Source organism: Elephantulus edwardii, unplaced genomic scaffold, assembly GCF_000299155.1.
Source record: "Elephantulus edwardii isolate Elephantulus edwardi_28Jun2011 unplaced genomic scaffold, EleEdw1.0 scaffold00024, whole genome shotgun sequence".
Lineage (NCBI taxonomy): Eukaryota > Metazoa > Chordata > Mammalia > Macroscelidea > Macroscelididae > Elephantulus > Elephantulus edwardii.
In genome coordinates this window covers 1,179,555-1,203,237 of record NW_006399774.1, presented here as the reverse complement: position 1 = coordinate 1,203,237, position 23,683 = coordinate 1,179,555, and the positions used below count along the sequence as shown (strand labels likewise).

General features: G+C 44.4%; 1 protein-coding gene across 1 annotated transcript in view; it reads right to left on the bottom strand.

Moving 5' to 3' along the window:
- Positions 1-23,683, bottom strand: part of PLEKHG1 (pleckstrin homology domain containing, family G (with RhoGef domain) member 1) — a 129,386-nt gene that overhangs the window by 71,891 nt on the left and 33,812 nt on the right. The window contains exon 2 of the mRNA XM_006882738.1: positions 658-758. Within this exon, the coding sequence (XP_006882800.1) occupies positions 658-758 (101 nt within the window). The remainder of the gene's footprint in view (positions 1-657; positions 759-23,683) is intronic.

Genomic DNA, 23,683 nt, shown 5'->3' with positions numbered 1-23,683 from the left:
AAAACAAACGTGAAGGGCCGGACAATTGTTTTAGCGTCAATACAGTAACAAACAGATTCGGGGCGTGTTCTGGGGAGGGATGGGAGGAAAAGAATAGTGAACATAATGTAAAAACAACTGCAAAGTGATAAAGCAGTTCAGTGTGTACACATGTGCTTGCGTCTGGGTGAACGTGCATGCTGGTTGCACACACTTGTGTGTACGTTTGTGGTATCTGTACGTGTATGTATGCACAGCCCCTCGCACATGCAGACTGCTGCATTAAATACGGCGCTCAGGTAAACGGCACTGAGAAAATAAGATCTGAGCAGAGACTTGAAGTGAGCAGGCCAGTCATCTCTCTCAGTTCGGTGACCCAGGGCCACATGCATAGCCTCGCTGCAATGCGAGCCCAATGTCACACACATCCTGTACTCTTAACCTGCTGTCTACCTTCTATCACAATGCACAGTAATGAATTATTTTCTTGCCTGCATCTCGTTCAGCTCCCTAGAACTTATTTGTCTTGTTAACTATTGTAATCTATCACAGCAAGACAGCCCATGGCATGATATGAACCTGGATCAGATATTGCAGGTGAACAGTTCTCTTTGGCTGAATGAAGCTGACGGGGACCCATAAAGCTCCCACAGGAGAAAGAGCTGAGTGCACACTCACCTATTGAAGTGGTAGATGTCCTCGATGTTTCCGAAAAGGGCTGCTCTTTCTTCAGTGCCCAGAGGCAGTTTGGTCTGCTCCCTGATGCAGTCAAGGTAATCCTGTGAAACCAATGAGAAGGGTGCCTTAGCCATGGTGTCCTGTCCCCGTTTTCATTAAGGACTCAAGAGGGGTCTTCTTTCCTAACAAGTTCAAGTAATTGCTATCTCAATGTGCTCTTTAACTGTACAAGAACACAGAGCCCTTTCTTAATTACTGACTATAATACTTACCTTTTTATAATTAGGGTGTTCTAACAAAGAATGTTATAACCTGCATTATGCAGACGACAAACCTTGCTTGCCAAAATGAAGGAGGACTTGAAGTATTTGTTGCAGAAGGTCAAAGATTGCAGCCTTCAATACACCTGGCATCTCAACATTAAGAAAGATCCTCACCCCTGGGCCAGTTGGCAGTATCATGATAGATGGAGAAAGGATTGAGGTTGTTAAAGAGTTAATCTCATTGGATCCACAATCAACACTCTTGGCACCAGAAGTCAGAGAATCAAAAGATGAGTTGCAGTGGGGAAAATCTGCTGTTGAGGATCCCTCCAGAGTGTCAATTCAGAGACCAAGGTGTGCCTGATCCAGGCCGTGGTCTACTCAGTTGTTTGCATCTGAGAACTGGAGAATGAAAAAAAGATGACAAAAGAAGAATGGATGCCTTCGAGTTGTGGTGCTAGAGAAAAGTACTGAACGTCTGATGGGCTGCCAAGAGAACAAACAGGTCTGTCCTAGAGAGGATGAAACCAGTTTGCTCCTTGGAGGCAAAGATTTTGAAACTCCATCTCATACACTCACATGTTTCCAGGAGAGACTAGTTCTTGGAGAAAGATATCATGCTTGGAATGGTGAAGGGATAACACAGGATAGAAAGACCCTGGGTGAGTTGGATTGACCCAGTGACTGTGGCAATGGGGGCCAGGTGTGTCTGAGACAATGAAGTTGGCTCAGGATAGGGCAGGGTTCAGCGTCATTGTTTACAGGGTCACTGTGAGTTGTAGTTGACTCAATGGCATATAACAACAACAAAGATTGTGGTATACATTAATGTCTCAAGGGGAAAAAACAACCAACCAAAACAACAAACCAACCCATTGCTGTTAAGCTAGAACTGACTTGTTGGCACTCCAGTGGGTTTTCAGACGCTATAAATTACATGGAAGGAGACTGCCCATTTGTCTGCCATAGAGCAGCAGGTGGATTTGAACTGTGTGCCTTTGGGTTGGCAGCACAACTCCTTACTACTAAGCCACCAGAGCTAGCTATTGCCAAAATGGGTCAAAGCATCTCTGTTGTTTTTGTTAGGTGTTGTCGGGTCTACTATAACGCATAACAACCTGTGAACAATAAATCTGAGCCTAGCTCTATTTTGCACCATCCTCACAATTTATGTCGTCCCTACAGAGATAATACAGTGGCCATGGTTACCAGCAGTGGCTGCAATTTGACATAACAGCATCGCCTCTCTCCTCGACTGATTTCTATGGCAATATATACTCCAGAAGGATCCAGGGTCATGATAGGCAAGGTCCAACAGCGATTAATTTTATAAAACGTAACACATGGAAATCTGGGGAGGATAATGGGACCTTCTAAAGATTAAATCCCTGTGTGCATCAAAAATATTTTCCAACACAGTGAAAAGAAAACTAACTGGGGGGAAAATTTGGCAATACCATTTTAGACAAGGGTCTCATATCAAAAGTTTACAGAATCCTATGGGCCTGAACAAGAGAAAGACTGATAACACAATTACAACAGGAGGAGAGAGGAGACTGGTCATCTTTCTGCCTCGGAGCCACTGGTGGATTTGAACCTCCAAACAGGCACAGCGTTCTGCTTAGCAGTGCACCATGCTAGATCAGGCCACCCGAGCCCCCGCCAAAGTTAACACAGTGGTGCTGAGAGAGGGTGTGGTGGTGAGGGGAATAGAATTCTAAAACGTGACAAGGTTCTTTCAAATGTAGACCCTTAAGCCAGAGAGTATTAGTTGCTTAAGTGTAGAACTAAATTCTGCTGCAATACAAGTTTTTTACAAAAGCTTTTAATCCTTTTAAAAAAGGAATTAAAAAAATAAACACTTATGTTCCTAACAGCCTATGGTAATGAGCCGTGGGGAATCTCAGTTGAGATGGTTTTCTGTGAACCCACAGACCTGATGCGGACTCAGATCCACAGTGGGTTAAATTCTTGCGGTTGAGAAGCTGTTTGAATTGCTGAGAAAGGGGAGATTTCTGGGCCCTGTGTACTGAGAGTTCATGGCTGAGTGTTCTCCTTCCCCAGCGATGCCTGAACAAGAACTCTGTAGGAGGCAGGAAAACATTAAAGAAAGAAAGCAAAAGCAGCTGAAATAACGTAAAACAAAAAATAAATACAGTCCCTGCGCCAGGGTGAACAATGCAGGATGGCTGCAGCCCAAGGCTAACACGTCGCTCCAGCATTTTAGAGGAGTCATCGGAGCTGGACCAGGAAAATCCCAGTGCAGAGCCGCATTCCAATGGCCATCAGCAAACGGGGGTCCTCAGGGCTCAGGAGAACGGGGCATTCTGCGGACTCCCAGAAGGATGGACAGATACCGTCTTGGAACAAACACAAGGAGGCTCCCTCTGGATGTTAGCAGGAAAGGCCAATTATTAGAGGGGATTATCATGTTTGGTGAAGCAGATCATCTGCAAAAATTAGGGCAACGTTCAAAAGACAGATTGACAATCGTCACAACAATCTGTATTTCTATATTCATCAATAGACGATGATAATGTCGCAATAACAGAAGCATATCCCAGTGAAGGATAGAAATGAAGTAATGGTACATTCTTTTTTTCTTTTAAATTTAAATTTATCATTAATTTCAGTAAAAATTTACAGAGGCTTTGGATTTCCATTCATTCATTGTTGCACATTTCTCCCCTCCCAAGCCTCCCCCCGGTACATTCTTAATAACATGTAAAACCTGTGATTCCTCAAAAAACAAACTCATTCACTGAGCAACTCAGTTACAGCTCAACTCATGTCACTGAGTCACTGCAGCTGGAACCGACTCGCAGCTGACCCTCCAGTGGATTTTTGGAGGCTGTAAATTGTACAGGAGGAGACAGCCCATCTTTCTCTTATAGAACTGCTGGTGGATTTGAACCTTGAGAGAGGTGTCACTTTCGGCTTTGGAGCACAATTCCCTGATCGTAGACCACACACCCCAGCTCCCTATCCCACCTTACGTACGCCTGGGTATGAAAGGAGAGAGCAACATGCATCCCGTTACAAGTGACATCTTGAGGAGTCGATGATTCGGTGATACCTAATGACACCCAAATGCAAAGGGAAATGGAAATTGAAGAACCATCACCTGATTCTTTCTTTCTCTTAATCATCTACATTTATTCGCTAAGGCTCTTTGTTGCTCAGTTAAAACAACAACAACAAACCACAACCCAAACCATGCAGTGATTGATCAATAACTTTTATCAAGTACCATTTCACATTCACATAGAATAATTTATCTAGTCTTCAACATTAAAATCACGATCGGGCATGCACTAATGCTTATAAACTTTTTAATTTTAATACGATTTCTAGCAATTGCTTCTTAAGACAGTGGTTGACTCAGTAAGAAACCAGATTCCCAAGATTTAAGTGTAGCCGATGTTAAAAACCCACGGTAGCAAGACTTATACTTCTTAACACTTATGAAGGAAATAATTATAAGGAGCTTAAGTACTTGCAGAGGATACGGAGTTAATACCTCAATAATTAAAGCAAGCTTTGTACTACTGAAGCAATTAGACATCCTGAGCAGCATGTAAAACTCAAACTTTCTTTTAAAAAAAAGTGTTCACTTTAAATTATTCTCTGATATAAGGGGATGGACTAGTTCTCAACTTGCTTCTGATTGCTTAGATTTGACATAGTTTTAACGGTTTTTTGAATCCCTCTATGGTAAGACTGGTTCATGAGTTTGGCCACTAACAAAAGCTGGGGGTTCCTGAGGTGCCTCAAAAAACAGACCTGACAGATACTCCCCCAAAACCAACCACTGAGAACTCCATTTGGCAAATTTCTACTCCAACATACACAGGATGACAGGGAGTTAGAATTGACTTGACAGTAACTTTAAAAAAAATCATCTAAATCACCTTATATTCATGCACAAGTTGTTATGTGCCATCAAGTCACCTGAAACTCATAGCAACCCTATGCACAACAGCCCTACACTCTGCTCTATCCTGTGCCAAACTTACTGTCTCTGACACACCTACCCCCATGACCGCAGTCACTGAATCAATCCATCTCATTGAGGGTCTTCCTCTCCTGCGCTGTTCCTCCACCCTCCTAAGTGTAATGTCCCTCTCCAAGGACTGGTCCCTCCTTATAACACGTTCAAAATATGTCAGATGAAGCTTCAGAATCCTTGCCTCCAAGGAGCAGCCTGGTTTCACCCTCCCTAGGACGAACCTGTTTGTTCTCCTAGCAGTTCATGGAATATTCACTACTCTTCTCCAGCACCACAGCTCAAAGGCATCAATTCTCCTCCTATCACCTCTAGTTATTATCCAGCTTTCCGATGCATAGCAAGTAGTAAAAAAGGAATGCTGTTGTTGTTGTTATGTGCCGTCAAGTTGCTTGCAACTCATAGCGACCCTATGTACAACAGCCCTAAACTCTGTTCTGTCCTGTGCCAATTGCGCTGTCTCTGACACTCCCATTCCAACTACCCCAGTCACTGAATCAATCCACCTCATAGAGGGCCTTCCCCTCCTGCGCTGTCCCTCCACCCTCCCAAGCATGATGTCCTTCTCCAAGGACCAGTCCCTCCTTACATGTCCAAAGTATGTTAGACGGAGCCTCAGAATCCTTCCCTCCAAGATGCCATCCTGTTTGACCTTTCAAAGGACTGTTTTCCTAGTAGTCCATGGTACTCTCAATACTCTTCTCCAGCACCACAGCTCAAAGGCATCAATTCTCCTTCTATCCTCCTTGGTCATTGTCCAACTCTCTGATGCATACAGAACAAATACTGATGAGTTACACCTATGGTGATGACAAAGCATAGTGAATATATCGTGGACTCCCACAGCATTTTAGAAGAATTATGGCTAGAAGGCTCCTTAGAGGTGAGGATGGTACTACTTTGCCTTGCTTACTGCGGACATATTATCAGGAAAGAACCACCATTAGAAAAAGATATTATGGTTCTTAAAGTTGTGGACCCTCTGGTGGCTTAATGGTAAGGAGTTGTACTGCCAGTCCAAAGGCACACGGTTCAAATCCACCAGCTGCTCCTCAGCAGAAAGATGGGCAATCTTCTCCCCTATACAATTTACTGAAAATCCACTGGAGGGTCAGCTATGAGTTGATTCAGACTCAATGGTATACAACAATAACAACAGAGTAGCAGGCCAGTGAGACCAAATGAAGCCCTCTGAGATCTGGACTGAATGGCAGTCACAACAGTGGACGCAAACATGGAGATCATGAAGAAGGCGCTGCTTTTGTTCTGTCACCATGAGGGTGCCAGGAGTCCCAGCAGATTTTACGGCAACTCACAATACTTCCAGCAACATTTTAAAGGACATATTATGTACAACATTCAGAAGATAAAGTAAGAGAAGTCAGATGTGTGAAGCTTTGAGAAGGTGAAAGTGGAAGTGCTGTGGACAGGCAGGACTCACGTGAAGGAAGAGGATGGAGTGGGTGAGGATGAAGTGTACGTTCAGTCTCACCTAACTCGCCTCAGTGAGTGCAGTGGGTCTAAGCAGAGAACAAACAGTCCTCCTCACCTCAAGCCCAAACCTTGCTCGTTTGCAGAAACTTGATACTAAATTCCTCATGCGAGAGGAAGACGGAGTTAACGGCTTGAAGGACTTCATCTGGAAGCTCGACAACGGGGCCGTGGCCTCCCTCCAGCACATGATGGCCCTTCTCCAACCGAGACAGCTTCAAAACCCCAGAGTCCACAGCAGAGACATGAGATCCTTAAAAGCCGCTTATTTTCTGAGATTGTTAAGAAAACAGATTGCTGGGCATCTGAATTTTTGAAAGCCACTCTAGAAAACAGATCAAAGTCACACAGCCACAACTTGTCCCCTCCGCTGATGATAATGAGGTCTTTTAAGTACGACACTCTAAGCCGCTGCTGGTTTCTGCTGCAGCGTGTCCTACGTTAGCAGCTGCAATCATGCGCAGCCCAAATGAGAGGTTTGCAGCTTGGCAATAATAACAGTTAATTCTCTGCTCAAATGACAGAGTAAAGACTCCAGTGAAATTTATTAGAGCCTGCCACGCTGCTTATTAATTTCACTGGCTTGATGTCAGCACTTACGGCTACCCTGCTGTTAGCAGTCAGAGATCAATTTAAAATGCTTCCATTGAAAATAAATACTCACCAAAAGGATCAAAGAAACCATTCTACTTTGGGGAGGGCGTGGAGGAGGCTGATGCCAACAAGAAAAGCGCTTTTCAGCAGTCACATAATTTTCTCTTTTCCGATTTTAAAGTTCCTCCAAATTACTTCTTTTCTAATTGGTTTATGTCCTAAGCTTCTCATCAGTTTTAAAAGTCATATATACACTGCATTGGAACAGATGAAGGACAGAACTGTTTAAAAGGACTGTATGATTAGGAATGATCTCACTGACAAGAGTCCAGAATAAGAGGTGTATAGCAAAGTGGACTAGGGGGGAGGGGACAGGGAGGAAATGATGCAATAATAAATGATTTTTTTTTAAAGAAGTACACTGGAGGTGGGGGCAGGGAGGAAAATGTGCAACAATGAATGAATGAAAATCCAACTTTTCTGTAAACTTCCATTAAAACCACAATAAAAAGTGGGGGAAAGGAGTCATACATGAAGAATAAACAAAGAAGAGTGTGGCATCAGGATTGGAGACCTTCCTCAAACAGATGATACAGCCTTGCTGGATGCAACTGAAGAGGACCCTTATTCTAGAAGATCAAAGGTTACAGCCTTCAATTTGGGTTACTTCATTTTTTCCCCCTTCCCTGCCCACCCCCTCTCCCCCAATTCGCTCCTCTCCTTGAAAAGAAAAAGAAAAGTCTTTCATTGTTATGCAATCCCTCCCCCTAAGTTCACTCCACTATGCAGCCTTCACTCTGGACTTCTGAAATGACAAGAATACCTATTCATATATCCCTTTTTAAAAATTTTTTTTAATATATCATAGAAGGAGAATTGATGCCTTTGAGCTGTGGTGCTGGAGAAGAGTATTGAGAATACCATGGACTGCTAGGAAAACAAACAGATTTGTCTTGGAAAGGGTTAAACCGGGTGGCTCCTTGGAGGCAAGGATTCTGAGGCTCTGTCTAACATACTTTGGACATATTGTGAGGAGAGACCGGTCCTTGGAGAGGGACATCATGCTTGGGAGGGTGGAGGGACAGCGCAGGAGGGGAAGGCCCTCTATGAGGTGGATTGATTCAGTGACTGGGGTAATTGGGATGGGAGTGTCAGAGACAGTGCGATTGGCATAGGACAGAGCGGAGTTTAGGGCTGTTGTACATAGGGTCGCTATGAGTCGCAAGCGACTCGATGGCACATAACAACAACAACAAGATCCCTTTTAAACAGATCTCTCCCTCATCTGTTTCAATGCAGTATACATCATCCCTCCCCTCCTTTTCTGTCTTCCCTCAACCCCAATGTCAGTCCCATTTTACAACAGTGGCCCTATGCAGTATTTGTCCTTTTGTGACTGAGATATTTCACTCAGCCTAATGTCCTCCAGGGCCACCCATTTTGTATAATATTTCATGAGTTTCTTGTTTTTCAATGCAGTGTAGTATTCCATTGTGTGAATATATCAGAGCTTCTCTATCCATTTTTTTGTTGATGGGCACTTGGGTTGTTTCCAGCTCTTTGCTATTGTGAACAAAGCCACAATAAATATGGGTGTGCATATATCTGCTTGGGTGGCGGTTATGGTTTCTTTGGGATGGGTTACATCTTAACATCAAGAAAACAAAAATCCTCACCACTAGACAAATAGGCAAATCATGATAATTAAAGATCAAAGTTGTTAATGATTTCCTTTTACTTGGAGTCACAGTCAACACCCATGGGAGTAGCAGTCAAGAAATCGAAAGACGTGTTGCACTGGGGAGATCCGCTGTAAGGACATTGCCAGAATTCTAAAGAGCAAGGATGCCTGATGCAGGCTGTGGTCTTTTCAATTGCTTTCTATGCATCTGAAAATTGGACATAAGGGTGTGAGAAGAAAAACTGATGCCTTAAAACAAAACAAAACAACTGATGCCTTTGAACTGTGGTGTTGGTCAAGTGTATCGAATATATGCTAGACTGTCCAAAGATAAACCAAGTCTTGAAGGAGGTGCGATCAGCATGCACTGTAGGGCAAGGATGGCGAAATTTTGTCTCACTTACATTGGGCTTATTTTCAGGAGGAAATTGTTCTTTGAGAAAGATCTCTTGGAGATAGTTATAATACTTATATATGTAGAATCACTTAGTATCTGTTGAGTCAAATAATAAATTAGAGTTTGCATTTTATATTGCTGACTTTTTCTACTTTTTAAAAAATTCATTTTTAATTGTATTTTATAGAAGTATGTGATAGACTGGGGGAAAACACAACACAACAACACCACCACCACTTTACCAGCTCATGCTTGTCCCTCACTGCAGATGGCCTTGTGGGAGGAAATTGCAATCCTGAAGTTACAAATCCACCAGGTGTACTGCAGGCAAAGGATGGGCAATCTCCTCCTGTGTGATTACCTCTGAAAACCTGCCAGAGAGTCAGCTATGGGTTGGTTCTGCCCCGATGGTACACAATAACAACAACAACAACCACAACCACCACCTAGGTATTAGTGGGAGTTCTAGAGGCTTAATGATGAGGAATTGAATGCTACCCTTCCTGTTTTGCAGGAAAAGATGGGCAATCTCCTCCAATGAGATTTACTGTCTCTGAAAACCTGCTGGAGGGTCAGCTATGAGTTGGTTCTGATGTGACAGCGTTCGAAACAACAAGAAAAACAACCACAACAACAACCACAACAACAACAATTACTTAGGTATCGGGAGCTCTCTTGGCACAGTCTGTAGGGAGTTGCCATGCCCTTCTCTGCTGGTTCAAATCTAGCAGTGGCTCCTTAGGAGAAAGATGGGCAATTTCCACCCTGTGACTGGAAGCCTCTGAAACCCTGCAGGGGTGTCAGCTAGGAGACAGCACTGACTCAACAGCAATGGGTTTGAGTTTTCTGAGTCTGAATCCAGAAAATCCCCCACCAAGGGTGCCACAGAGAAGGGGCAGCCTTGGTGACTGACTTGACTCCGCAGGTGCTCTGAGGGCACTGAGCCAAGGGCCTCCCATCTACCTGCCTTTCTCAGAAATCATACTTTCAATGCTTACAAATGTATCTTGCATTGTAACTACATGACAATGTAGACAACTCATAAGAAGGAAAGAATTCTTTAGAATCATAGCATTAATCAATAGTCTGTAGTGTGGTGTGGCTAGACAAAAGGCTGGGTCTCTTTGGCAGTTTGAATCCCCCAGCTGTTCTGCAGGAAAAAGATGGGCATTCTCTTCTTGTTAGATTTGTTACTGTTCTATGTCCTAGAGTTGGATCCGACCTATAGCTGACCCTCCAGTGGGTTTCTAGAGGCTGCAAATCAGACAGAAGGCAACTGCCCAACTTTCTCCCATGGAGCAGCCGGTGGATTCAAACTGCGTGCCTTTGGGTTGGCAGGGCAGCTCCCTACTACTAGGCCACTGGAGCTCCCTTGTTAAGATTACATCCTTGGAAAGCCAGCATAGAGTTGCTATGAGTCACAGTCCTCTTGATCAATACAGTATCATGGGTGTAGGTGGGCCTAATGCAGAGAGGCTGACAGTGTGAACAGAAGCAGAGGTGCCTCAGAAGAAATGCCTGGTGATCCACCTCTGAAAGGTCAGCAGCTGAGGACCTCCTGGAACACGTGCAATTCCCATGAGTTGGAACCAACACAAAAAGGTAAAGCCCAAAACACTCCTGGTTTGCTTTGTCTGTATTTTATCTCCTTCCTACCTTTTCATTCATCTCCTGCATGTGTATACATATATCCTCCTAGTAGAAAGGAAATGAAAAAGTTCTCTTCCTCATTCTTGCTTGTATTAAAAAATTCTATCTAGTGGTTTGGTTTCATGGCTCTCTCTTTTTGGCCTCACTTTGTTGTTGTTATGTGCCATCAAGTCTCCTGGGACTCACATTGACCCGATTGAGGTACAGTAGCTCTGAACCCTGCTCCGTGCTGAGCCAGTCTCACTGACTCTGACACAGTCACTGAGTCAGTTCATCTCATCCAGGGTTTTCCTCTCTTGTACTGTCCTTCCACATTTTCAAACTTGATGCCCTTTTCCAAGAACTGGTCCTTTCCAGCCACATGCCCAAAGTATGTGAGATGGCGTTTCAGAATCCTTACCTCCAATGAGAAACTTGGTTTCACCCTCTCTAATATAGATCTGTTTGTTCTCTTGGTGATCTATGGTCTCTGTTCAGTACTCTTTTCTAGAATCAAAACTCAAAGGCATCAATTCTTCTTCTGTCATCCTTAGTCACTATCCAGCTCTCAGATGCACAGCGAGTAACTGTGAAGACCGTGGCTGGGATCAGGTGCGCTTTGGTCTCTAGACTCACATAGTTGTCAGCATTTCCAGATCCCAAGGCACTTGATGCAGTTATTATTTAAGAAATTGTTTTGTGTTTTGTTTGTTTTCATTTCAGAAGAAACATCTTTTTCTGTTTCTCTAAACCTTCTACCTTTTCTATAAAGCAGTCATCTGTTTACAGGGCAGTCACCTGTCCTCCAAACTTCAGGGATTAAAGGAGGAAGTTACTGATAAACTAGCCTATGTTTGCATAACAAGTTACAGTTTACAAAGCACTTACACTGGGACAAACTCTTTTTTTTTTTTTTTAATGGGTGGGGAAGAATGTGTGCCAAGTAGTGTTTAACAAGAACTTTTTTTAAAAAAATGAATAAAACATGATCCCTTCCCCCCAGAAGCCTTTCTAGTTGAAAGGACAAATGTAAACAGAGAACAATGAAGGGTCTGCAGGCAGGATGTACACCTGGTCAGTACCTACACCTGGTCAGTACCTACACTTGGTCAGTAACTCGGCACAGGGGACAGAGCTGGAAGGGGTTAATTCTCAGGGTAGAAGAGGCAGCACAGAGGAGGCCGAGGCTGTGCAGAACCCTGACTGTGGACTGTTGTTGTTAGGTGCCAATGAGTCAGAACTGACCCATAACTGACCCTCTAGGAGGTTCTCAGAGGCAGTAAATGGCAGAGGAGCCGACTTCCCATCTTTTTGAGAAGCAGCTGGTGGATTAGAACTGCATGCCTTTGGAACTGCAGTGCGGCTTCTTACCACTAGGCCACCAGAGCTCCCAGGAGTCTGAATCTATATAGAAAGGAGACAAGGAATCTATGAAGACTGTGGGGAAGGAGAAGGTCCAGGATAGTAAAACAACATGGCTCAGTATGTAAAATGCAAGGAGGTGGGGCTGGCAGAGCTGGCTGAGGGCATCACATGCGGCCCTTACGATGGGGCTGTCCTGTCCGCTGCGGCTGGAATCATAGACAGGACTGATGAGGTAGACTGCCTTGCTATGGGAGGGGTTGGCTGCAGAGTGAAGGATGTGGTGAGATCAAAGGTCAATTCAGCATCAGTAAAGCATTCTCCCCTTCCATGCACGAGATCCAGGCTCCATGTCCAGTCAGTCCACTTCTTTGTGTGCCACTGTTAATGGAGTTCTCAATGCTCCTTTCAGCTGAAGACACACTAGGAAGAAAGTCCTGGCAACCTATGTTTGAGAGTCAGGCAATGAAAACTCAATGGATCAGAAAAGTCCAATCTGGCAGCAGATCGGGGATGGGGAGGGCAAGGCAGGGTCTCACTCTGCAGTTCACAGTGGGGCCACTGTGGGCCAGGGAGCCAACTGGACACAGTCGTCGTCGTCGTCGTCGTCATCATCATCATCAACAACAACACAAAGAAACAGCAGCTGTAAAGCTTAACAAAGACCAGGTCCTACACAGTCGTACCCTACAGCAGCATGAGGGCCAGGCTGCTGTTATTGTTAGGTGCTATCGAGTCTGATACTGACCACATGAATAGCAGCTATGAACCGTGTTCCATTCTGTGCCATCCTCAACCCATGTGACATACTTGAACCCACTGTTGCCACTATGTGAATCCATCTGGCTGAGGGCTGCCTTCTCCTTTCACATCCCTCCACTTTTCCAAGCATGATATCCCTCTCTAAGGAACAGCCTCTCTTAGTAACATGCCCAAAGTGGGAGAGACAAAGTTCACCATCCTTGCCTCCCCGGAACGCCCTGGCTGCACCTTCTTCAAGACATGTATGTTTGTTCTTTTAGCAGCCCACGGGATATGCAATACTCTTCTCCAACATCACAGCTCACAGGGCATCAATTCTCCCTTTGTCATTCTTATTCACTGTCCAACTCTCAACAGCAAGTAACCAGGGCCTGAACCAGGCACACCTTAGTCTTCAAACTGACCTCATTGCTCCTCAGTAATTTGGAGAGGTCCCTGACTGCAGACTTTCCCAATGCAATGTCTCCAGTAAAGAAGTTTAGTTAGACCTGGAGAATGAGAGAAAACGTCAAGCAGATGGTGAGTGTTGGGGTTTAAGTGACTGAGCAATGGCACTGCCTTTCAGCAAAGGCGGTCTCAGGCTCTGATCTCTTTTCTCCCCTCAGCCCTTGGAAGAAGGTTCTATTCCCCTGGGTCACAGCAAGGATGTTTGCACTGAGTGGGATTAAAGTCAGGGACACAGCCCTTCTGAGTCCCCTTCCACGGCTGGAATGTGGGGATGTTGCTGCTCCCTCTCGGGAGATGGATTGCTTTGTTTTCTTTCCCAAGCGGCTGGTGAGGTATGACTCACCCCAGACTTCTCTGACTGCCCTGACCCCGAGGCCTTGGCGGGACAGTGCTTGGCCTGCTGGCCAGGTCTGCTGGACCGGACCTTCTCACACAGGATGAAGACGATTAAAGACACTATGGGGGATTTCTGGTGCCAGAAGGCTTGGCCTGGAGTAGGGAGACGGAGGCACTGATGCGTGTGAATTATGATGTTGGCAAAGACACTGGACCTACCATGGTCAGCCAAAAGCCAGGCAAATCGATCCTGGACAAAGTGCAATCAGAATGTTCCTTGGAGGCGAGGATGGCAAGACTTGTCTCATCTATTTTGGGCACGTTATTAAGAGTGGCCAATCCCTGAAGAACATTTGAGAGGAAAAACCCTCAAACTCACTGCTGTCAAGTGGATTCCCACCCACTGTGCCCCTTGGTTGGGTTTCTGAGGCTGTAAATGAAAACGGGAAGAGATGGCTCTTCTCTCTTATGGAGCTGCTGATGGGTCCGAACGGCCAGAGAGGCATGGCCCTGGGTTAGCAGCACAACTCCCTAGAACGAGGCCGTTCAGGAGAGGCGTTGTTGTTGTTGTGTACCATCAAGTTGTAACTGACCCATGGATCATCCTCTAGCAGGTTTTCAGACAAAATGCATCACATGAGAGTAGATTGCCCATCTTTCTCCTGTGGAGCAACTGGTGGATTCAAACTACTTACCTTTGGTTTGCCAGAGCAACTCCTTCCCACTTGGCCGCCAGAGTCCACTACACGCAAAGGCAAGGGCTCCTGCACAGCAGAACTCTAACTCCCTGGCTGGCTGCATTCTTGTTTTCTTTTTAAGAAGTGTCAAAGCTGATTTTACTACTATTGTTGTTGTTGTTAAGTGCTATCAAGTTGTAGATGACTCATAGAGACCCTAATGAATGAAAGACCTGAACACTCGTATAACTTTCATTCTTTCTCCATGTTCATAGGGTTTCTGGAGGCAAGCTATTTTGGAAATGGATGCCACTCCTCCTTCCAAGCTTGTTTTAATCGGGAAACTCCACCAAACACTGTCCACCATGGGTAGCCAATGTGAATTTTATTGACAAAGTTTGGTCATTTCTGGTAAAAAAAAGTCGATATATTAACACGTTGCCACATACTTGTAAATTGACAACCATGCTTAGAAACACATTTTTATCGTTATTTGCGGCAACGTAAAAAACATGGAATAGATAAATCTAGATCCTATATCCATTGTTGTTAACACATTCTCATAAAAAACAAAACAAACCATGATTGTCACAGACGGTAACCAATGTATAGCTGATCCTCCATTGGATTTCCGAGGCCCCATGCTCGCACTTGTTGCTATGTTTAAGCCCTCTCTTGTAGACACTCTGCTGTTCCACTTCCTTGAGTGGCTTCCTCTTTTTCCGTGGCCCTCTACTTTGCCACATACACTTTTTTCCAGGGAGTGGTCTTTCCCAAGAACATATCTAAAGTATGTGGGACAAAGTGGCACCTTCCTCACGTCTAAGGATGATTCCAGCTACACTTCTTTCAAGACTGATTTGTTCACTCTCTGGCAGTCCATGGTTGTTTGAGTATTCTTCGCCAAGACCATAATTCAAGTCCATTCTATTTCTGTCTTTGTTGTTTATTGTCTAGCTTCTATATACATAAGAGACAATGGAAAATACTATGGCTTGAGTCAGGCTCTTTCATCTATAAGATGACATCTTTGCTTTTCAACACTTAAAAGAAAGATTTTGTAGAAAATGTTCCCATTTCATTATCTTGTTTCACTTTCAGACTGCTACTCCCATAGGCATTGATTGTGGATCCAAGTAAAATGAAATGAATGTAACTTCAATCTTTTCAAAGCTTACCACATCGGTCTAGTTTTATTCTGATATAATTTGATATATAACTTCGGTATATATGGTATAAGCCATACTAAAGGTTCTAGTGTTTGATCTTCATCAGTTAGTGCTTCAGATCTTCTTGATGTTCAGCAAGCAACGTTGATTTGTCTCCATATTACAGGTTGTTAATGACTCTTCCTCCAATCCTGATACCATCCCCATATTAGAAAACATGAGGTGACGTTGAGGTTGCATCAGTCCTGGCTGGTCACATTCTTGAAAGCTCAGTGGGAAGGACCTTGAAGGTGGCAGGTCCTTGGAGCAAACAGCAGAGGGGCAAGGTGATGGGGCCAGGAAAGTGTGGACATGAGCATCCCACTACTTCCACAGACAGCCCCAGGGAAAGTTAGGGACAACAGAGATCCAAGCACAGTGACTATACACAGCTTGAGGACAGATACAGATGTGAGGCCATGTACAGGCGTGGGGATAGTAACTGAAGACAGGAAGGATAAGAGCGGGTTCATCCACCTATTGCCCATCTATCTACTGGGCATCCACCTACCATCTATGAATCATCGGCCCACATACCCACCACCCCCGCAGTCCTCTGCTTATGGGTGTGCACTGTGGCACACAGAGGGTAAGACACTGAAGGCAGGAAGCCTAGAGTCACAAGAGGCGGGTGACCACCAGTGCGGAGTAGTGAAGAACAAAGAAGACAATAGAATAAGGTCAAGGGTGAGAGGAGGAAGGGGAGGAGCACATGTAGGAAGGGGAGGGGCACATGAATGAAGGGGAGGGGCACAGGCAGGAAGGGGAAGAGCATGGGCAGGAAGGGGAGGAGCATGGGTAGGGATGTTAGCATGCCTCCCTGGAAACCTGGAGGGTCAGCTATGGCTTGTTTTCGACTTGATGGTGCATAACATAACCACAGTGGCTGCATTGTATGCCACTAAATGGCTTTGTTTGTCATTTAACTGCTTTGTTAACAATATATTTGATACAGGTTGGGGGATACATCCTTTATTTTAGGCATGGTGTGTAGGAGAGAGATTTAAAAGTGAGCAAGAAGGGATGCTTATCCCGCTAAGTGCTCATAAAGGGGTAAAGGACAGAGATATGGGAAGAAATTAGTCAGACTCTGGGTGGTTAAGCTCTTGGTGTTAACTGAAAGGATGGTGGCTGTTCTTTCCCAGGGGTGCAGTGGATGAAAGGCCTGGCATCTATTTCTGAAAGGTCATAGCTGCAGGAAGCCAGTATAAAGTGCGGTTACATTCTGACACCTGGGAGGTTACCACAAATCGGAATCGACTAGACAACTGGAGTGTTTTGTGTGTGTGAATGTTACATGTGACAACTTAAGAGTTATAAGAGTTACTGGCAAAGCGCTATGAGATTACAGAGCGGACACTTTCAAATGAAAGAAGCCCGTTACGTTTTCTCAAGTAAGTCACTAGACAGGATCTCGAGTAAAATTTCTCTCTGTGGCCTACAGAGAAATTATTATTCTTTATTATAACTTGTTATAAATTATTAGTAATTATTAGTAATTATTACTATCAGTCTAATCAAGAAGTTAATCTCTTTTCCAGTCACACTCGTGCTAGAGAACATAGAAGAGCGGCGAGCTGGAAACAAAGGTGCTTATTGTCAGATTACGATGTCTCCTAAGTCTGTATCATCTAGAGACCCCACACCGCACAGAACAATATATAATGTTCCCAAAAACATTATGACAGATTTGGCAAACTCCTGCCGAGGAGAGGAAGAGAATGTCAAAGAGGGAGTAGAAAAAAAGAGCGGGTGAAGGAGCAGAAAGGAAAAAGGACGCTGGAAAAGAGGCAAGAGAAGAAGAAAGAAGGAAAAGAAGAAACAGGATGAGGAGGGGAAAGGGAAGAACAAAGAGGGAAGAAGGGTGGTCTGCGCACCAGAAACGACTGGAAGAGCCCCTTCTGGCCGATACAAAGTCTCATCCCAGGGTTTGGAATTTCATGGCATAATGGCCCATTTTATTGCCAATAAATGAAGCCAGAGCTAATGGTTCTGAGACATTTGAATAAAAGAATAATACAAAGCTGGACGTGTCAGCTTCATTTACCTTCTATAATGCTTTCAATACCTAAAACATCAGTGAAAAATGTCAGGAATGGCCTTCCGTTGGGCTGTGACAAATGAGACATGTACTTCTTCAGCTGCCTCTATTGTCTCTCTCCTTCCTCCTGAAAGGAGGGCTGCGAGGGGTCCCTCACAGGGAGAGGGGACAGTGAGCCCTGGAAGGGGAGAGGACAGCTGGCAGGTCTCCCCAGGCAGGGAAAGTTGGGAGGGGGTGGGTGGGAAATATGAGGCTAAAAGAACACAGAATGCAGAGTGTTTGAACACATACTTGGCCTAACAAAAGGTAAGGAAGCAAACCAAGAACGCTCAGCCAGGGCAGCCAAGGAGGTGTTCCCAATTGTGAAGTCAGCTGGGGATGTTTGATTTTCCTCAGACTCTCAGCAGAAAATATTTAGCAACTGGCATTCCACAAAGCCCAGTGATACAAGACACTAAGAAAACAGCGTTAGCACTAATCAAGTGTTCAAAGCTCTGCATTATGCTTTTGGCAATGATTCTAGAAAGCTGTTTAAAAAATTTATTTCAGGTTGCCACCAGACTAAATCATGTCAAGAAAACAAAGATTCTTGCTACTGATTGATAGGCAGCATCATGGTGGGTGGAGAAGAGACTGAAACTGTCAACAGCTTCATCTTACTTGGATGCACAATTAACACCCTCAGTGCTAGCAGTCAGGAAATAAGGAGACTCATTGCACTGGGAAAATCTGCAGTGGGGGACCTCTCCAAATTATTGAGGAGTAATGATGTGAGTCAGAGGACTAAGGGGCATCTGATTCAGGCCACAGTCTTTCCAATCACTTGCTCTGCATCTGAAAGCTGGATAATGAATAATGCTGGCAGAAGAATTGATGCCTTTGAGCTGTGGTGTTGGAGAAGAACGCTGAACATCCGTGGATGGTCAAGAGAACAAACAGATATGTCTTGGGCAAGGGGCAGCTGGAGTGCTCTCTGGAGGCAAGAATGAGGTGGCTTCATCTCACATATTTTGGGCGTGGTGCTGCAGAGCTCTTCCTTGGAGGACATGATGCTGGGAAGGGTGGAGGGTCAGTGAAGGAGAGAAAGACCCTCAACTAGGTGTATTGACAAGGTGACTGCTGCAATGGGCTCTTGCATGTCAGGAAGTGTGAGGATGGTGCAGGATAGAACAGGATTCAGACCTTTAATTTATAGGAGTACTATGAGTCATACTTGACTCAATGGCACCTAATGACAACGACGACAACAACAACAACCAGAATAAAGAATTTTAAGTGTATTATGGCGACAAATAGAAAGAATGTTATAATGAAGTTGATGTAACATTAAAATTACTGTCCTCTATGCCCTTAGTTATAACAACTAGGAAGCTCTTATGAGTCTCATAATAATGTAAGGAGTCCTGGTGACATAGCATATTACATGCTGGGGAACTAACTAAAGAGTCTGAGGTTCAAACGCACTGTCTGCTCTGAGGGACAAAGATGAGGCCATCTGCACCTGTTAGGATTTACAGCCTCTGCAAGGTGACAGAGCGCCATGGTCAACCAGAACTGGCCCAAAGGCTATGGCCAGCAAAAATTAACATTTCCCCCTCTTTGTTGATATTGATTAAAAATATTACACTCAAGGGTATTGTTATTATTATTTTTTTAGGAGACAGAAACGATAATGTATGGATATTGTCATGGAGGATACAAGACATTAAGCAGGTTTTCAAAACTCATTGGACTGTACAGCACAGAGTGAACCTAGTGCAAACACTGAAGTTTTGTAAGAAAGTACTAATATGGGCCATCCGCTGTAACGAGAGGACAAGTAGCACACATGGATGGGTGGGGATGGGACTCCCTATCTTGGCTGTACCACTCAAAATCTGAGCTCTGGTGGCAAGAAGCTGCACTGCAATCCCAGAGGTGAGTGGTTTGAATCCACCAGATGCTCTTCTGGAGAAGGAGGGATAATCTCCTCCTATACCAGTCAGATCCAATTTGACAGTAAACACACACACACACACACACACACACACAGACTGCTCTGGAAAAGAAACTATCAAAAATGTCCAAACCCGTTTGTGCTTGTTGTTCCTCAGTGCTATAAAGTCCGTCCAGACAGATAGCAGCCTGTGTCCGGGAGAATGAACCACTGCCCCCTCCTGTGCCATCCTCACCAGCTCTGTTTTGCTTAAAACCCATTTTGCTTTCAACTTCCAACTGGCAACTCTCTTAAGTGCCCACAGAAGATCTGCAAGTCAGAGAGGTAGAGAAAGGGCCACGAAGAAGTCATGTTAGGTATTGAAAACTCTTTCCAAACTGACTGGAAACCAATAATTTTTGGCTACTCTTGTTCTCTTTAATCCTAACAGATGAAAGCATTCCCGAGATAGTCTATGTGCTAATTAAACACACATAAATAAAAACTGTTTAAAACAGTTAAAATAGGCAATGGGAAAGCTCACCTAAATCGCTCAGATGAGGTAAGGTCCCAGACAAGGTCCCCAACAGGCTGGGGAGCAGCTGGGGCTTCACCCACCCCGCCCTGGGCGCAGCAGCTCAGCTCAGTCCCCGTCCAGCCCTCTGCATGTTCTGCTCACGTGGGTGACGTCCCAGAGCACAGTTATTCACCTGCTCACCTGCCTTCATTGCTTTGCTTCCTTTACTGTGCTATTGTCAGATGGCACCGAGTAGATTCTGCCCCCCACACAACAGAGTGGACAGTGTCCATTCTATGCCACCCTCACCATCACGGCTCTGCGTGAGTCCATGAGGGCATGGAACACGGTCAGTCCATCTTGGGATTCTTCCTCTTTTTAGCTGCTGGATGCCAGTGAGTCAGAACCGACTCAACTTTTTACCAAGCATGATACATACTTGCTTCCTTTTCTTACTGTCATTGTTACGTGCCATCAAGTCACCTGTGACTCAGTGACCCTATGTATAATAGCTTTGACCCCTGTCCGATCCTAACTTCCTTAAATTAAAAATTTATTGCCACTGAGTCTGAACTGACATATAGCTGACCCCTCCATCCCGGGTATTCTTTTTTTTTTTTTTTTGTGTGTGTGTGTGTGTGTACAGTCAAGCCGGATCTGATAGGTACAGGAGGAGATTGCCCCTCCGTCTCCAGCAAAGCATCTGGTAGATTTGAACCGCGTACCTCTGGGATTGCAGTGCAGCTTCTTATCACTAGGCCACCAGAGCTCCCTTCCCCCAGGGTATTCTTGAGACTGTATATTGCATAGGAGAAGATTGCCCATTCTTCTCCTGCAGAACAGGTGACGGATTCGAACCACATGCCTTCGGGTCTGTACTGCAGCTTCTTGCCTCTAGGCCACCAGAGCTCCCTCCTCCTGCACAGTACTACTCCCTTATGTTATTTCCTTAGCCCCCTTTCTTCGCTTACCTACTTGCTTGGCTGGACTGACTTACCTGGTTGATGCTGGCTCTGATGGGTCAGGGTATATGCCAATTTGGCTGGACCACGATCCTCTGTGGCTTGGCAGTTATGTAATGACATCACATGGGAATTATATGATGATGTAACCACCTTCTACTAGTGATCTGACATGCTCATCCGTCATTTTCACATAGAACTGACTTTTGCATAAAAATCTGGTCTTTGGAACCTAACCACATCATTAAATGAAGAAAGGATGTATTTAATCCTAATTTTCTCTTCCACTTTATATGATTTTGAAAGTAATGATCTTTTTCCATAAGCGTAAAATTCTCACTGTGTCAAGTCAGTTCCGACCCTTAGAGGCATTGCTCCATTGTGTCTCTGAGGCTGTAAATTACAAATGGAGAAGACGAGGGAGCTTTGGTGGCCTAATGACAAGAAGCTATACTAGTGGCAACTCTGAAAGTTTGTGGTTCAAATCCACTCGATGCTCTGCTGGAGAAGGAGGGGCAATTTCCTCCTGAGTCAGTTGGATCCCATTTGACGGTACACAACAAGAAAAGTGGGGGAGGGAAGAAGAAAACAACACAACAAAACAATCTAAACAATTGGAGAAGATGGTTTCTCTTTTCCTCACAGAGCAGCTGGTGGATTTGAACCAATGGAGACAGAGTATTTTGATTAGCAGCACAACACTCCATGGACTAAGCTGCCAGAGCTCTCTAAGTATAAAGAATAGAAATGGTTAAAAAAGATACTCACCATAATTCATTGTTGTTATGTGTCAGTAGGTTGAGTATGACCTATAGCAACCCTATAAACAACAGATCTGAACCCTGTCCTGTCCTGCCCCATCCTCACACTTCCTGACACACTAGAGCCTATTGCAACAGTCACCATGTCAATCCACCTGGTTGAGGGCCTCTCTCTGTTTCACTGACCCCCCCACCTTTCCAAGTATATGTACCTCTCCAAAGAATAGCCTCTCCTATCATGCTTGAAGTATGTTAGATGAAGCTTTGTCATCTTTCCCGCCAAGAAGGAGTATGGCTGCACTTTCTCCAAAAAATATGTTTGTTCTTTTGGCTGTCCATGGGATGTTCAGCACTCTTTTCCAAAGCCAGAGCTCAAAGGCATCAATTCTTCTTCTGCCGTTCTATTCATTGTCCAGCTCTCAGCTGCATAGCAAGTGATCAGAAAGGCCATGGCTTGAATCAGACGCACCTTAGTCCTCAAACTGACATCATTGTTCCTCAATAATTTAGAGGTCCCTGACTGCAGACTTTTCCAGTCCAATATGCCTCCTGATTTCCTGACTATGAAACCATTGTCAACTTCAATCTTTTCTCCACTTATCATGATGTTGCCTATTGGTCCAGTAGTAAGAATATTTGTTTTCTTGATGGTGAGATGCATTCTCAAAATGGAAGGCTATATTCTTTCACTTTCTGCAACAAGTGCTTCAAATCCTCCTCACTTTCTCATTAATAATCTGAAAACCTCACAGTAGTACTGCACTGTGGTGACAGGCGTGGTTATATCAGGGATCAGAGGATGGCACACTGTTCAGATCTGTAGTACATAGGGTCACTATGAATTGTAGTTGACTCGACAGCACCTACAACAACCCAAGTACTACATTACACATCACTCTCCTTAAAGTGTAAGGCCTCTTAGTAAGGAATATGGACCTGCTACTGTGTTCTCAGTAAGTGCAGCAGAAAGCTTAAAAAAAGCCCACCCTAAACAAACATTAAATCTCAGATGGTTTTGGTATAGAGAAGGTCCGAACCCTTGATGATTCAAGTGATGGCTTTGGCATGAGAGACTCTAGGATGTTAACCTGTGATGGGTCGGAAAATACTTCCTGAATTTAGTTAATAATTTAGTTATATACAATACTAAGATTCTGGGTAGGGGACACGAGTGGGTCAGTGGTAATATTTCTGGCTTCCATATGGGAGATCTGAATTTATTCCCAGCTGATGGACCTCACACAAGGCCCTCACCTCCGTATCAGTGGAGACTCCCTTGCTGCGAACACACTGAACAAATGCCAGTAGACATTCTGGACTAAGACTAGGAAGAAAGGCCTGGCAATCTAAAAATCAGCTCATGGAAACCCCTTATGGAAAACAACAATGTGAGCCATCACTGATCACAGTGCAGAACAGAAAGATGTTTAGGTTTCTTGTTACAGTCTGTTGAGTGGGGTAGTAACACTTGGGCAGCTAACAACAACAACAACAACAACAACAACAACAACAACAACATAGTAGATACGATTGCGGTTTATTTGAAGAGTGACAATATATGCACAAAAAGACAAATAGCTCCATCCTCTCCTTGCCCGCTTTACGTCTGTTTCTCATAGTGAAACACATCACAAGGCGTCAGAACACAATGCTTCTGTGCTTTTTTCACTCAGACTCAAGTAAGGAAGCGGATAGACAGTTGGATGTGACTGTAGTATGTTCAGTGGACACTGGCCACATTTGCTCCAGGTGGAGTCGAGGTGTGATGTTCTGGCAATCTTTTATGTACCAGAAAATAAACTGATTCATCTCAATCATAATTATAGTTCTGGTGGAGCAATTTGAAATGGTAATTAAGGAAAATTAAATAAAAGCTGGTGCACCCCAAAAAAGCGCAGTATACCTTCTTCTCCAAAGTGCATGGAACATTCTCTAGAATAGATCACATTCTAGGTCACAAGGCAAGCATCAGTAGAT